The sequence below is a fragment of the Phyllobates terribilis genome, unplaced genomic scaffold (assembly GCF_046119375.1).
Source record: "Phyllobates terribilis strain yellow unplaced genomic scaffold, ASM4611937v1 Scaffold_7856__1_contigs__length_34921, whole genome shotgun sequence".
NCBI lineage: Eukaryota > Metazoa > Chordata > Amphibia > Anura > Dendrobatidae > Phyllobates > Phyllobates terribilis.
In genome coordinates this window covers 7,292-22,102 of record NW_027370596.1, presented here as the reverse complement: position 1 = coordinate 22,102, position 14,811 = coordinate 7,292, and the positions used below count along the sequence as shown (strand labels likewise).

The window sequence follows — 14,811 nt, the reverse complement described above, 5'->3', positions numbered from 1 at the left end:
TGCAGATCGCCAATTTATTGGGATGAGAACGCTGACAAGATTTTTTTGGGTCCCAATCTTGTGGAAAGGACTGCCTCAGATGTCGCATTAATCAGACAAAGAATGCTAACATCCCAGAGTAGACAGAAGTCCTATGCAGACTTAAAGCATAGAATGGTTGAGTTCGAAGTTGTTGACAAAGTATTCGTGCGTGTGTCTCCCTCAAAAGGGGTGTTCAGATTCGGGAAGCACGGGAAGCTTAATCCTGGCTATGTTGGACCATTTGAAATCCTCGACCGAGTTGGATCATTGGCTTATCGTCTCGCATTACCACCACCAGGACAACCAGTGCATAATGTCTTCCATGTGTCTCTACTAAGGAAGTACGTGTCAGATGATTCTCACATCCTCAATTATGATGACATCAATATTCAAGAAAAGGGAACGTACGAGGAGAGAACTGTTCATATTCTGGAACGAAGGGAAAGAAATTGCGCCGCAAGATGGTTCCGCTCCTCAGAATTTTGTGGTCCAAGTCCGGATCCGAAGAAGTGACTTGGGAAACCTGGGAGACCGAAGTCGATATGCATAGTCGTTATCCGGAATTGTTTTCAGAATAGTTTCGGGTCAAAACTTTTCATGGGGGGATAGTGATGTAATAACCCCTATTCTTCTTCCGCATTGTTCTTTTTCTATCTTTCGAACCTGGTCTCCTTTCGGTCAAGTTTCGGGGTTGAAACTTTTCTTAGGGGGGATAGTATTGTAATAACCCTCTCTTCAATTATCAAATGTTTAAATAATATTACCAATATTTTTATAACAATGATATTTAAACTTGATTTATGATCTTAAATTATTTTGATAATAATTTAAATGATTTTCTTTCAATTTAATTTAGTCAATAATTATTTATTTCTGATTTGAAATTTTAAATATATTCTCGATGACACTTTCTTAGCTTTTAAAATATATTTTTAAGAACCTTGTAAATACTTTAAATGTCGGGTTTGTTAAAAAGGGCATTTTTATAACCTTCTGAAAACTAGCGGGTAAATCCCGTGATTATTTGAAAATGGAATTAAAGCTCCAGACTTCATCTTCCTCCTCACAAGCCACTCCCTATTCACTCCTCTATCATTACTTCGATATTTTTTTCAAAGTCATTGTATTTTACAGTGATGCTACTCTACCACTAGGAAGTAGATTACTAAAAATTCTCCTCCTTTTCCTTGCTTCCCGGCTGAATTGAAGACACTTGCTGTTATGGATAATCCCTCCTATTCATGCCTCAATCAGCCAATTTCTCCTATAAACAGAAGAATTACATACCCTGAATCACACACAATTTCTTTCCTGCTCTTCGGTTATGTTGTGCGCCTCTGCTCTAACTCTTTTCCGGCTCGTCGACCGACCTCCGACCACCAGTTTGAAAGCAACACCAGCTCCGGCCAACCGGACTTCCGGTGAGCTTGCTCCTCCCTCCACGCCAGCCCCGGTAATTTGACCACCGCGCCACCGCCGGTTTGTCCTTCGTCGCTTATATTTTTCCCCTGTTTTGAGTAAGGTTGACTGACGTCGTTCTCCGCCAATAGCGTAGTCGCCTCTGTCCCTGCCGTCCTCGCTGTTGACCGCCGTTGTCGACGCCCCTGTTTTCCTTTCCACGTGAAGCCAAACACGTCTCCGTTTTCGTTCCGACGAGTTTGTTTTTCCTCCTCTCCTGTGAAGTTCCAGCATACCCCTGCTCCGCCGTGTCACCACCGTCGCCATCCACTGTCGTCTTCCTTCCTCCGCAGATCGAGTTCGTCGGCAAGGTTCCAAACATCATTTTCGACCCCCGATCAATCCTCGTAAATAAGGCGAGTGGCGGTTCACTCTTGCTTATCTATTGTTTTTATCCATATTTGTCTTAACTAACAATGACCGGTTGTTATATTAAGTTGGGATAAAATATTATTCTCTTGTATGTTGGGAACATTAATAACCTAAAATCAATATTTTTTAGGTTGTATGGATATAGTGGATATACTATATAGATATGAATATATTATTACCTTAGGATGATAGATGGACTTGTTGTGGATTGTTGTGGATTGTTGTGGATATATCATATAGTTAGAACGAGTATTCATAGGAACACTATGTACCTTGCGAGGTCTAGTGGTTTCTTTATAACTGGTATTACGACGATTTTTCCCTAATAGCCATTTTCGTCATGACCATACCCTCTATCCGTATATAAGGTGGTGCACATAACTAGTGTTGATTATCGGGATTATTCCCTTGTTCTCATTGCGAGACATCATTAAACGTAAAATCATTTTGGAAGTACGAAAGATACAAGCGCTCATGTGCATAATTAATATATTCCGGGCAATTAGTACAACTTAGAAAATGTTCTGGCCTCCCGTTTAAGTAAGTCATCTTTCCAATCTGAATTAGCACAACACGTATGCGGTGAGGTTGGTCGTTGACCCAATTATTCATGGGGGGTGATTTTGAAAACTATTGTCGTGAATTATATAAAGTGTTCCCACACAGTTCTAGTATAATAATATATTAATATCTTCCCATAAGACTCAACTTTTGGAGTCTTCTCTTGGTATATATATATATTATATCTCTTCCTTATTCCGTGGAAGTATCGGAGTTGCCCTTGGTTATCTGTTTTTTATTCGAGAAATCGTTGGGTTTAACTAGATACGACTACATAGAGCATCACATAAATCTCACTACATAATCTCTCGACTAACCAACCACTATTTTCTCTTATGGTTGGTTGGTGTCGTCCGTCTCATTACGACACATCAGGTGGTATCTTCAAAGATTGAAGACTTCAAGGCGCAGGCCAGTCGAAGATTATTACTTTTGGTTTGCGGTTTCAATAAGGTTATGATCTTTTTATATTTCAGTCTTACGCTAAATGTGATGCAGGAGCATCCCTATCATCAACTCCTCAAAGAGCAATCACAAGAGCCATGGCTAAGAGGATCAAAGATCAAGTTATACATGCCACTTTAGCTCTCAATATGGACCAGGAGATGAAGCCCATTGCCTCTACTCTTTTGATATGTCAAAGAGGTATCTCTCCTCCACAAATTCCATGAAGAACACTTGGTCATTTCTGGACCAAGTCAAGCTACAAAGAGCTAACTTTAGGACATACCCGGATAGACCCTCTAGCCGGCTATGTCACTTTCAAGTGCATTTTGCACAAGCTTCCTTATGTTTGTTATGAAACATTTCTTAGGGTATTTTGGTCTTAAGTAAGTGAACTTTATGAGGTTCAAAGGGCCGGCTCTCACTTGGTATAAAAGCCAAGAGATAACTCATTTATCTGGGCCTTTGAATTGATTAAAAACACACAAGTTGTAAGTTGAGCATAGACTCCTTTCTATCATTTGAAGGCCACCTTGGTTTGTTGGTTGAGCAACTAAAAACAACCAGTATCTCTTGCCCAATTATATCTTGTTTGTGTGATTGTTATTGTATGAACTTGATTAGGGAAACTCATGGTGCTCTAGGTGGTATATCCCCTAGTTGTGTTGTGTTATAGCTTGTTTGTTTCTTGTTGGCTTGCATTGTGTTGAGGTTAAGTCCAAGGTGCTTGCAAGAGTGAATAAGGATCACTCAAGAACTTATCCCATTTGCTTTCATTTCACTTCTATCTCTATTTTGCATCCAAGCTTGTTTCCAAGCTAGGATAACATCTAGAACACTTGTTTCTTGATGTTGAAAGGTTTGAACTCTAGATCCGAGCTTTGTAGGGATTTCTCTACATCAAGTGGTATCAGAGCTCAGTGAGTTCATCCTTTTTTCACCTTAGAAAACCCAAAACCAAGTGCCTTGCAAAGTTCTTGCAAGAACACTTGACAAAACATTGTTGAAAACCCACAAAAACTAGCCTTTTCTTTACCTTGTTTCTTTGGTCTAACCAAGATGATTGCTTGAAGTTTTTGCAGGACTAAAACCAAGGTTGAAGGTGAGTAAGTTGCCTAAGGAATTCCCTAAGTTACACTTCGGAAGTTCCAAGGAAAAACCAACCTTTCACCCGGACCGGTGCCTTGTTCCGGGAACCAGCGCCGAGCAAGATACCGGAAGCCAAGCCTTTTTAGCCCTACCAAACACAACCATCTTCAAGAACAATATGAACAAAGTGTAAAGTACAGGTCTTGATATTTCTACAGCAACAAAAATCATCCAATTCCACTGAGTAGATCGTTCTGACCAAGGCAAAGAAAATCGTTCCAGAAGTAGTAAACCGGGTGCTTGATTTAACGCACAAAAGTGGTCAAGAACCCAACTTTGAAGCTTCACCCCTCAATCCAAACACGACCAAACGAAGAACACTTATGAGCCCCATAAAGAACAACATTTGATCTGTTGAGGGCAACAAAAATCAGACCAAGGGCACGAGTAGATTGTCCAAACACTAAAGCCAAAAACCTTTCCCAAAGCGGTAAAGTGTCACTTCTCCTTTTCAAAAGTGTTGACCTAGCCTATTCACAAGACATTGCAGCCTCATTGGTCGTGCCTTTTTGGATGTGACCTGAGCCTTCTACCTAGAAAAACCTCCACTACAAGGATCAAGAAAAGTCACATCCATTGCAGCTCATTGACCCCTTGAAACACACACCCAAAATTGCTTGCAACACACTTTTGTACCCGGGTAACGTGCTAGCTTGCCTATTCTTAATTAAACCTTGTACCTTTTGTTGTGTACTCCAAGTGCAACATTTGGAACGTGACCAAGTGGTCACAATACTAAGTGAAGACGGTGAGAAGGGATTGCCAAGTGCCCTTCACAACTTAAGCCATACCCCACCTTTTAGCCTTAAGAGAAGTAGTACACCTAAGGTGGTTCACTTAAGTTCTTTTCCTAAACACAATCCTCAGCCTTTTCCAAGGAACTTTTGAAGGCAATTACAAAGGGACTCCAAGGGCTTCTTGTTCACCTCAGACTAAGGTAATAGTCTTTCGCCCCTCTTGAGCTAAACACACTTAAACATTCTGTTTGCCTAAGTACCTAAACTGCATGCTATAACTATTGTTTCTTTGGCATCCTTAAGTGTACTTAATCTAGCTTCACTCAAATAATTTCACACTTATAAGGTACTGTATTGAGCAGAGATTGTGAGATTATCTTTGAGTGTGAGGGAAGACACAAATCAAACACAAGTTATTACTCTAACTTAACATCTTTGCTTGTTGTTTGTGTGACAATGTCTAGCTCACCCCATCATTCTCAACAAGAGGAGGTGAACCCTTTGAACAACTCAGAACAAAGTATCACCAACCCTCAACCAGACCTAGCCTCACTCATAAGGACCCTTAATGAGACCATAGCTAGAAATCACCAAGAGCTTTCTAGTAGAATAGCAACATTGGAGTCAAAACAAAAATCACCAAGGAGTTCCCCTAGGATCTTAAGGAACCAGTATGAACCTGGGGAACCCTCTCATGCACACTCCCATGCTCCTATTCCTAGACAAGATGTGAGGATAGGCTCCATCTCACCCATAAACAGACCTGAGCCTATTAGGATACCAACTAGAGAACATGTTTCACCCCTAGCAAGACCATCACCTATGCAATACCAAAGGGAGTTTCCTAACTTTGATTCTCCTAATGTGAATAGATATAGTGATGATTTTGTTGATGAGTTTCAGGATGATAGGTACATGAGATTTGGAGGAAGAGGGAGCAGAGGAAGGAGGGTAAGGTTCCAAAGGAATGAGCACCCTTATGGGTATGTTCCTAGAGAACTTAGACATGAGCAACCCTTTGAGCAAGCCCCTAGACATGCCCCATTACACCATCTAGAACCAGCTCCAAGGCAACCAAGATATGATCAAGGGTTTGAGCAAGTGCCTAGGCCAAGAGAAGAGGATGGCATTGGCAAGATAAAGGTGAAGATTCCACCATTTGAGGGCAAGTGTGATCCGGATACCTACATGGCATGGGAAAGAAAGATGGACCAAATCTGGTCATGCCACAACTTCAATGAAGAAAAGAAGGTACAACTTGCTATCCTTGAATTCCAAGATTATGCTATGTTGTGGTGGGATAACTTGGTCCAAGGGAGAAGAGAAAGACAAGAGCCTCCCATCCAGAATTGGGATGGCATGAAGAGGGTCATGAGAGAAAGATTTGTACCTGAGCACCATGCAAGGGAGCTAAGGCACAAGTTAGAGACCTTGAAGCAAGGAAATCAGAGTGTGGAGGAAGTGTATAATGCAATGCATATGGCCATGATCAAGGCCAACATCAGAGAAGACCCCATTGCCACCAACGCAAGGTTTCTAAGGGTGTTGAACCCTTCCATCTCCAATGAGGTAGATATGTATCCTTATGAAACTAGTGAACAATTATTTCATAATGCTATTAAGGTTGAAAGGAAGATGAAGGCTAGGATGGTGCAAACAACAAGGCCAACTTCTAGGCCAATGGGATCAAGCACCCCATGGGCTAACAAGCCAAGCACCACCCCTACTCAAGCACCCAAGGGAACCTATCCACAAAGGGATCCACCTAAGCCCCAAGGCCAAGCCATGAGCAACTCAGGGAGTACTTCTAAACCCCCTAATGTGTCTAATACTCCTTACCCTAGATCTAGTAGTTTAGAGTGCTTTAAATGCAAGGGTAAAAGCCATTTCATGAGAGATTGTCCTAACAAGAGAGTTATGTTTATTAATGCTATGGGACAATATGAATCAGAAAGTGAGCATGAAGATAATGAACCTAGTAATGACCTAGATGTGGACTTAGGGGAAGAATCAGAGGAGATAGGTTATGAACATGGTGAAGTGCTAGTTTGTAGAAGAGTTCTAAGTGTCCAAACTGAATTGGTTGAAGATAACCAAAGAGGGAACATTTTCCATAGTAGGTGCATGATAAAAGACAAGGTTTGTGATGTGATTATTGATGGAGGTAGTTGTTGCAACATAGCTAGTAGTGAATTGATAGAAAAATTAGACTTGCCCTCCATATTGCATCCTAGACCTTACAAACTACATTGGATGAATGATTGTGGAGAACTCAAGGTTCACAAGCAATGTAATGTGACCTTTAAGCTAGGCTCATATGTGGACACTATACTTTGTGATGTATTACCCATGCAAGCTTGTCATTTACTCTTAGGAAGACCATGGCAATATGATAATAGAGTTACACATGATGGTTTTTCTAACAAGTACTCTTTCATGGTTAATGGCAAGTTGATTACCTTGAAACCTATGACTCCTTTTCAAATTGTGGAAGCAGCTGAGGCTAAGAGAACCAAGGATAAGGGCAAGATGGTACCAAAAGAGAGGCTTAAGACCAAGGACAAGCCCCTGGTCTTGCACATCTCCAAGTTCCAAGGACAATACTCCATGCTAGTGTTCAAGGAAGTTCCAAGGGATGAGTTTCTGCCCAAGGATTCTATGCTAATGAGCTTGGTCAAGAATCACACCTTAACATCAGAAGCACCCAGCCACACATTGCCTAAGGCCATCCAAGAAGTGCTAGATGAGTTCCATGAGGTGTTTCCACAAGAGCTACCCAATGGACTTCCACCACTAAGAGGTATTGAACATCAAATTGATTTCATTCCAGGGCAGGTACTTCCTAATAGGCCAGCCTACAAAATGAATCCTATGGAAAGTAAAGAGGTGGAAACTCAAGTCCATGAGTTGTTAGAGAAAGGGTACATAAGGGAAAGCATGTCCCCTTGTGCCGTGCCAGTTTTGTTGGTGCCTAAGAAGGAAGGCACACTAAGGATGTGTGTGGATTGTAGGGCCATCAACAACATCACCATCAAGTATAGGCATCCAATTCCAAGGTTAGATGACATGTTAGATGAGCTCCATGGAGCATCTTGCTTCTCAAAAATTGATCTCAAGAGTGGGTACCGTCAAATCAGAATGAGGGAAGGTGATGAATGGAAAACTGCCTTCAAAACTAAGTTTGGGTTGTATGAGTGGCTTGTCATGCCATTTGGTCTTACCAATGCTCCTTCAACCTTCATGAGGTTGATGAATCATGTCCTAAGAAGCTTCATTGGGGAGTTTGTGGTGGTTTACTTTGATGACATTCTTATCTACTCAAAGTCACTCCATGAGCATGCCAATCATTTAAGGGAAGTACTATCCAAACTCAAGCAAGTTTCTTTGTATGCTAACCTTAAGAAATGTGATTTCTACTCAGATTCTGTTTCATTCTTAGGTTTTGTAGTGAGTTCCAAGGGTTTGGAGGTTGACAAAGAGAAGATTAAGGCAATACAAGAATGGCCAACTCCAACTAGTGCAACACAAGTGAGAAGTTTCCAAGGGCTTGCTAGCTTCTATAGAAGATTTGTCAAGGATTTTAGCACCATTGCTTCACCCCTTACTGAGCTTACAAAGAAGAACATTGTTTTCCAATGGGGAACCATCCAAGAAGAGGCATTCCAAGAGCTTAAGGCAAGGCTAACCGAGGCACACCTACTAGTGCTTCCAGATTTCACAAGGCCTTTTGAAGTGGAATGTGATGCTTCTGGAGTGGGCATTGGAGGTGTGCTAATGCAAGGAGGTAAACCTATTGCCTTCTTTAGTGAAAAACTCAAAGGTGCAACTCTAAATTACTCTACATATGATAAAGAGTTGTATGCTTTGTTTAGGGTGTTGAAAACTTGGCAACACTACTTGTGGCCTAATGAGTTTGTCTTGCATACTGACCATGAGTCACTAAAGCATTTTAGAAGCCAAGACAAGCTTGATAGGAGACATGGTAGGTGGATGGAGTTCATTGAGACTTTCCCTTATATTATCAAGTATAAGAAAGGGAAAGACAATGTAGTGGCAGATGCACTCTCTAGGAGGCATACCTTGCTAACCACCCTTGATTCAAAGGTGTTAGGATTCACCTACATCAAAGAGCTTTATAGTAATGATTCTGATTTTTGTGATATATATGTTCATTGCCTTGAAAAGGGACCCTTAGGCAAGTTTTACTTGTTTGAAGGATTTCTATTCAAGGTTGATAGGGTGTGCATACCTAAGTGTTCTCTTAGACTTCTTCTTGTGGAGGAATCTCACAAAGGAGGTTTAATGGGACATTTTGGTAGGGACAAGACCCATGCTATACTGAGTTCCCATTTCTTTTGGCCTCACATGCTCAAAGACATAGAACATATGCTTAAAAGATGCATTGAGTGCCTTAAGGCCAAATCCAAAGTGAAACCTCAAGGTTTGTATTCACCACTACCTATCCCTAGTGCCCCATGGTTAGACATTAGTATGGACTTCATTGTAGGGTTACCTAGGACTAGGAAGGGCAGAGATTCTATTTTTGTGGTGGTGGATAGGTTTAGTAAGATGGCTCACTTTATACCTTGTCATAAAACTGAAGATGCAACTAGTGTAGCCAACTTATTCTTTAGTGAGGTTGTTAGACTACATGGCCTACCTAGGACCATAGTTAGTGATAGGGATCCTAAGTTCCTTAGTCATTTTTGGAGAACATTATGGGGCAAGATAGGAACCAAACTCTTATTTTCTACATCTAGTCACCCCCAAACTGATGGACAAACTGAAGTGACTAATAGGACTTTAGGGACCATGCTTAGAGCCTTGATTAAGACTAACCTTAAAGCATGGGAAGACATTCTACCACATGTTGAGTTTGCCTACAATAGGGCCACACACTCAAGCACCAAGGTAAGTCCTTTTATGTGTGTGTATGGTACTAATCCCCTAACCCCCTTTGATCTTATTCCTTTGCCTAGCAGAGAGAAGTGTGACTATAGTGCAGGGAACCAGGTTAAACTCATCAAGGAGCTACATGAAAGGACCAGAGAGAGGCTGGAGAACTTAGCCACAAGTGTAGCTGAGGCAAAGAACAAGCATAGGAGGAAGGTCATACTCAAAGAAGGAGATCTAGTGTGGGTGCACCTAAGGAAGGACAGATTTCCCAACTTAAGGACTTCCAAGCTCTCACCTAGAGGGGATGGACCATTCCAAGTGCTAAGAGTGGTTGGTGACAATGCTTATGTCATTGACCTCCCAGAAGATTATGGAGTCAATCCCACTTTCAACATTGGAGACCTTACTCTTTTCAAGAATGTTGATGAAGAAGCTAGTGAAGGAGAAGAACAAGACGAGGCTCCAATCATCAATACTGAAGATGGCCTGAGGTCAGGCCCTTCAAAAGAAGGAGGGAATGATGCAGGAGCATCCCTATCATTAACTCCTCAAAGAGCAATCACAATAGCCATGGCTAAGAGGATCAAAGATCAAGTTATACATGCCACTTTAGCTCTCAATATGGACCAGGAGATGAAGCCCATTGCCTCTAATCTTTTGATATGTCAAAGAGGTATCTCTCCTCCACAAATTCCATGAAGAACACTTGGTCATTTCTGGACCAAGTCAAGCTACAAAGAGCTAACTTTAGGACATACCCGGATAGACCCTCTAGCCGGCTATGTCACTTTCAAGTGCATTTTGCACAAGCTTCCTTATGTTTGTTATGAAACATTTCTTAGGGTATTTTGGTCTTAAGTAAGTGAACTTTATGAGGTTCAAAGGGCCGGCTCTCACTTGGTATAAAAGCCAAGAGATAACTCATTTATCTGGGCCTTTGAATTGATTAAAAACACACAAGTTGTAAGTTGAGCATAGACTCCTTTCTATCATTTGAAGGCCACCTTGGTTTGTTGGTTGAGCAACTAAAAACAACCAGTATCTCTTGCCCAATTATATCTTGTTTGTGTGATTGTTATTGTATGAACTTGATTAGGGAAACTCATGGTGCTCTAGGTGGTATATCCCCTAGTTGTGTTGTGTTATAGCTTGTTTGTTTCTTGTTGGCTTGCATTGTGTTGAGGTTAAGTCCAAGGTGCTTGCAAGAGTGAATAAGGATCACTCAAGAACTTATCCCATTTGCTTTCATTTCACTTCTATCTCTATTTTGCATCCAAGCTTGTTTCCAAGCTAGGATAACATCTAGAACACTTGTTTCTTGATGTTGAAAGGTTTGAACTCTAGATCCGAGCTTTGTAGGGATTTCTCTACATCAAAATGTATTACCTTTGGGATTTGGTTTTGCATTGTAAGACAAAATTTTATTATCGTATACTTGTTTTTACATTTAATGTTCTAAGCCTTAGTAACTTCGGGTCGACGAGTCGGAGTTACTGGCGGTAATATTCCCAAGGTAATTTGGGGTGGTACAGTCAATACAACTCAACTAAAATAACTCCAATTTCCTATACATTTGTGTTAAAATGTGCAAATAAAGTTAGTAGAAATAGCTCACATCAAGTTTGATTATTTTCATCATTTCTCTTTTTTTTAAATATCATCATAGAGAAATTTTAACTTATAATTTTAATATTAAGAAAAACACTTCATCTTACGTTAAAGTGTGATTATACTAAATTAAAATAAGTCAAATTATATACCGTATAAAATTAACACATACTCCCTCCGTCCCATATTGTTTGTCCAAAAGTACAACCGGGCACGAGAATTAAGGGTTGTCTTGTTGATTGGATATAAAGGGGAGAAAATGAAATTTTTTTAATTGATTATTGAATGAAATTTGTTTAATTTATTGTTAAAGTAGTTGATTGGACATAATGTAGAGAAAAAGTATTATGAGAGAGAAAATGATGTAAGTTAAAGATGATGCTGATGTTTGGTGAAAGAAATAAAGTTGAGTAAAAAGTGTAATTTATTTGTTTGAGAAGGGTATAATTGTAATGAAAAAGGGTATTATTGTAATTTGTATCTGCTTTAAATAAAAACTTGGACAAACAAAATGGGACAACTGAAAAGGAAATATGGACAAACAAAATTGAACAGAGGGAGTAACACTCAACGAAATTACAAACTTCATTAATTATAGATGTGGCGGTCGCTGCCTTGGTGATGCGGCAGTCGTTAATAGAGATGTGACAGTGTATAAACAGAAATGTATAAAATAATTGTAAAATTATACTCCCTCCGTCCCTTAATAAAGATCTCGTTTGATATTTTCGAGACAAATTAAGGAAAAAAGAAAGGAAAAGTGAAGATGAGAGAGTAAAGTGAAAATTGAAAATGATTAGAGGAGAGAGATAGAGAGAAAAATAAGAGGGGTGATTTAATGAAGAGAGAGTGTGTGGAAAAATAGATTGGGAATTGTAAAATTGTATTCGGATTAGTTAAAATGGGTATAAAAAATTTCTTAAAATGAAAAGTGGATCTATATTTTGGGACTCTGGAGATAAAATACGGGATCTATATAAGGGGACAGTGGGAGTAATGAGGATTAAACATGAAATTAAATACAAAGTATTATCTATGGATGCAATCCATGAAACTAACTCACTGCACTTATAACATGAAAATTATGCATTGTTTGCGACAAATATTCATTGGTATTTTGCTCAGAAATCGTGCAGTTTTTGTTATCAAACATTTGCACGATTTACAAAGAAATCATGCACAAATGCTAGCAAACCAGTACAAATATCATGAAATCATGAAAAACTGCAAAGAAATCATGCACAAATATAAATAAATCTTGCACAAATGTTAAGAAACCATGTACAAATATCAAGAGATCATGCATAAATATCAAGAAACCATGCACTTTTTTTTAAAAATCAAGCACTTGAGTACTAAAGCCATGTACTTTTTCACTTGAAGTTATGCGATACAATGTTGTGCACTATCCCAATGAAATCATGCATTTTTTTCTTACAAACTCATCACTCCTACACTAAATCAATGCACTTTTGGTTGATTCTTATGCATTTTACTATGTTTATTTATTCTCTGACATCATAGTTTGTTCTAATTCATTATAAGTATGGAATGATTTTGTACCTTTCACTGGTGTTGACAATCATAAGAATTCTATTACCTTTGACTTTGGGTTGTTGTTTAATGAAGATGAGAGCTCTTATTTGTGGTTGTTTGAGCATTTAAAGATTTCTATAGGTAATGAACCTAACATTTTGCTAACTAATTAAGACCATACTGTTAAAACTTCTATTGTAAAGTTGCTCATCAATTTTGTATGCGACACATAATGTCCAAAGTATTGGTTAAAGTTAAGTTAGATTCATCCCAAACAAATGATTTTAGAAAGAGATCTAATAGTATTGTCTGGAACACTGATTCGACTGGGTGTGATTTTAAAAGTCATGGAATTTTGTCATTGAGAACATCAATCTTGCAAAAAATACGTGGCTCAGTTTACTGTTTGAACTACGATATTATTCGATTCCTGTATATTTTAAAGATCAAATGGGGTACTTTCTAAGAACTACATCAAGATCAAATAGCCAGAATAACTTCTTTTCAGACTTCATAGGTATGATTTTGATCTAATTCATGCACATTTCTGTATAGTTTATGCACTTTACCATACAAATCATGCACTTTTCTCTATATCTTATGCACATTCATTTAACAATTATATACTTACAAACCAAACTCATGCAATCATGCACTTTTATTCAACATTAATGCACTCTCCCTATGAATTTAAGCACTTTTTGCTTATAACTTATGCACTTCACCTACTGAGCTCATGCACATTAATGTTTTTTTAGACTACATGCAAATCCTCCTCCTTTGTTTTATTCCTAATTCAGTCTGAAGATGCCATTGAAAATCAGAGAAATAGGTAGAATAAGCTTGACTTTGATTTCTCTACTACTATGCTGATGTACAAGAAGCCCTTGCCTATGGAGAAAAAATGTGCATCAGTTTACACGATAAGCGTATTTTATGAAGTTCAGGCCGACATATAAGATTCAGTGTATTTTTGTATCCCCGTAGACAGCAAGAAATGTGGACATATTCATGATTACATTATCGGTTCAGTTGAAGGTAATGATGTAATTTTCAAACACGCGTTATCAAGTTTGTGCAACAAGTTTGTTTGAGTTGGCCTACCTTGTTGTCATATGGTAAGTGTTTGGAGAACTCCCGACGTTCATAGTATATACCGAAAACTAAATTTGTTTATGTTGGATGAAAAATGCACTACTGAAGCCGGCATTTGATATTGATGAGTCTGTCAAGGAGGGTGCTAAGTTGAATGGTATAACTTTGTTGAAATCTAAATTTATCTCAGAGATAGATACCTTTGTTAATATCATCAAAAATGACAGTGGGGCCATGAAGAATTTTCTAAGTTTATGAGAAAAGAATCCATATATGAAGACAGTTCAACAAGGTAAAAATTTCAAGATTAATAAATTTGAGAATTTTCTATGTCTAATACCACAAAAGGTAGAAATTTTCCCACCTCCTCAAGCAAAGACCTACGGCATGCCACTGACCCTATGTCTCAAAGGTGTTGATGAGATTATAAGATCTCAAGCATCTAAAGAATAGAGATTGTGTGGCCAATTCAATCTCCCTGGTCACAATAGTAGAACTTGCAAGAAATAATTGAGGAATGATTATTGTAAATGATCATCAAACTGATGCACTTTCTATTTTAAGTTTTGCACATATAATATAAACTCAAGCACATTTTAACAATATACTCTATACATGTTTTAAAATGCACTATTTTTGTATAATTAATTAGCTTTTTAATATCTTGTCACCTTTCATTAAAAAACATGCACTTTTTTTTCAAACTCACACACATATGTGAACAACTTGATCACTTCTATAATACCAACTTTATCATTAACAGATTAAACTCGTGCACATTGTGGAAAATCACCTGCACTATAGGATAAAACTCATGCACATTATGGTAAAACACCTACACTTTAGTCTAAAACACGTGTACTTTTATGGTAAACTACCTGAGCCTTTAGTCTAAAATACATGCACTTTAGTCTAAAACTCGTGCCCGTTTACA

The 14,811-nt window shown here is 38.7% G+C and overlaps 1 protein-coding gene across 1 annotated transcript; it reads left to right on the top strand.

The window, feature by feature from the left end:
• Window positions 1-1,242: 1,242 nt before the first annotated feature.
• On the top strand, window positions 1,243-11,619 carry LOC141251977 (uncharacterized). Its single transcript, XM_073670434.1, has 17 exons — window positions 1,243-1,442; window positions 1,572-1,677; window positions 2,358-2,438; window positions 2,677-2,847; window positions 2,889-3,057; window positions 3,384-3,446; window positions 3,930-4,134; window positions 4,344-4,435; window positions 4,706-4,819; window positions 4,873-4,942; window positions 5,105-7,229; window positions 7,332-7,640; window positions 7,719-9,293; window positions 9,654-10,311; window positions 10,638-10,700; window positions 11,099-11,151; window positions 11,563-11,619. The coding sequence occupies exons 1-17, from the start codon at window positions 1,243-1,245 to the stop codon at window positions 11,617-11,619; spliced, it is 6,111 nt and encodes a 2,036-aa protein (XP_073526535.1).
• Window positions 11,620-14,811: the final 3,192 nt, after the last annotated feature.

Excerpts from the sequence above, each read along its gene's own strand:
- LOC141251977 (XM_073670434.1), top strand. The coding sequence starts at position 1,243 with ATGGATAATCCCTCCTATTCATGCCTCAATCAGCCAATTTCTCCTATA. Across the intron at positions 2,848-2,888 it reads GTCGAAGATTATTACTTTTG|TCTTACGCTAAATGTGATGC; the intron begins GTTTGCGGTTTC and ends TTTATATTTCAG. Across the intron at positions 4,943-5,104 it reads CTTGTTCACCTCAGACTAAG|AGATTGTGAGATTATCTTTG; the intron begins GTAATAGTCTTT and ends TGTATTGAGCAG.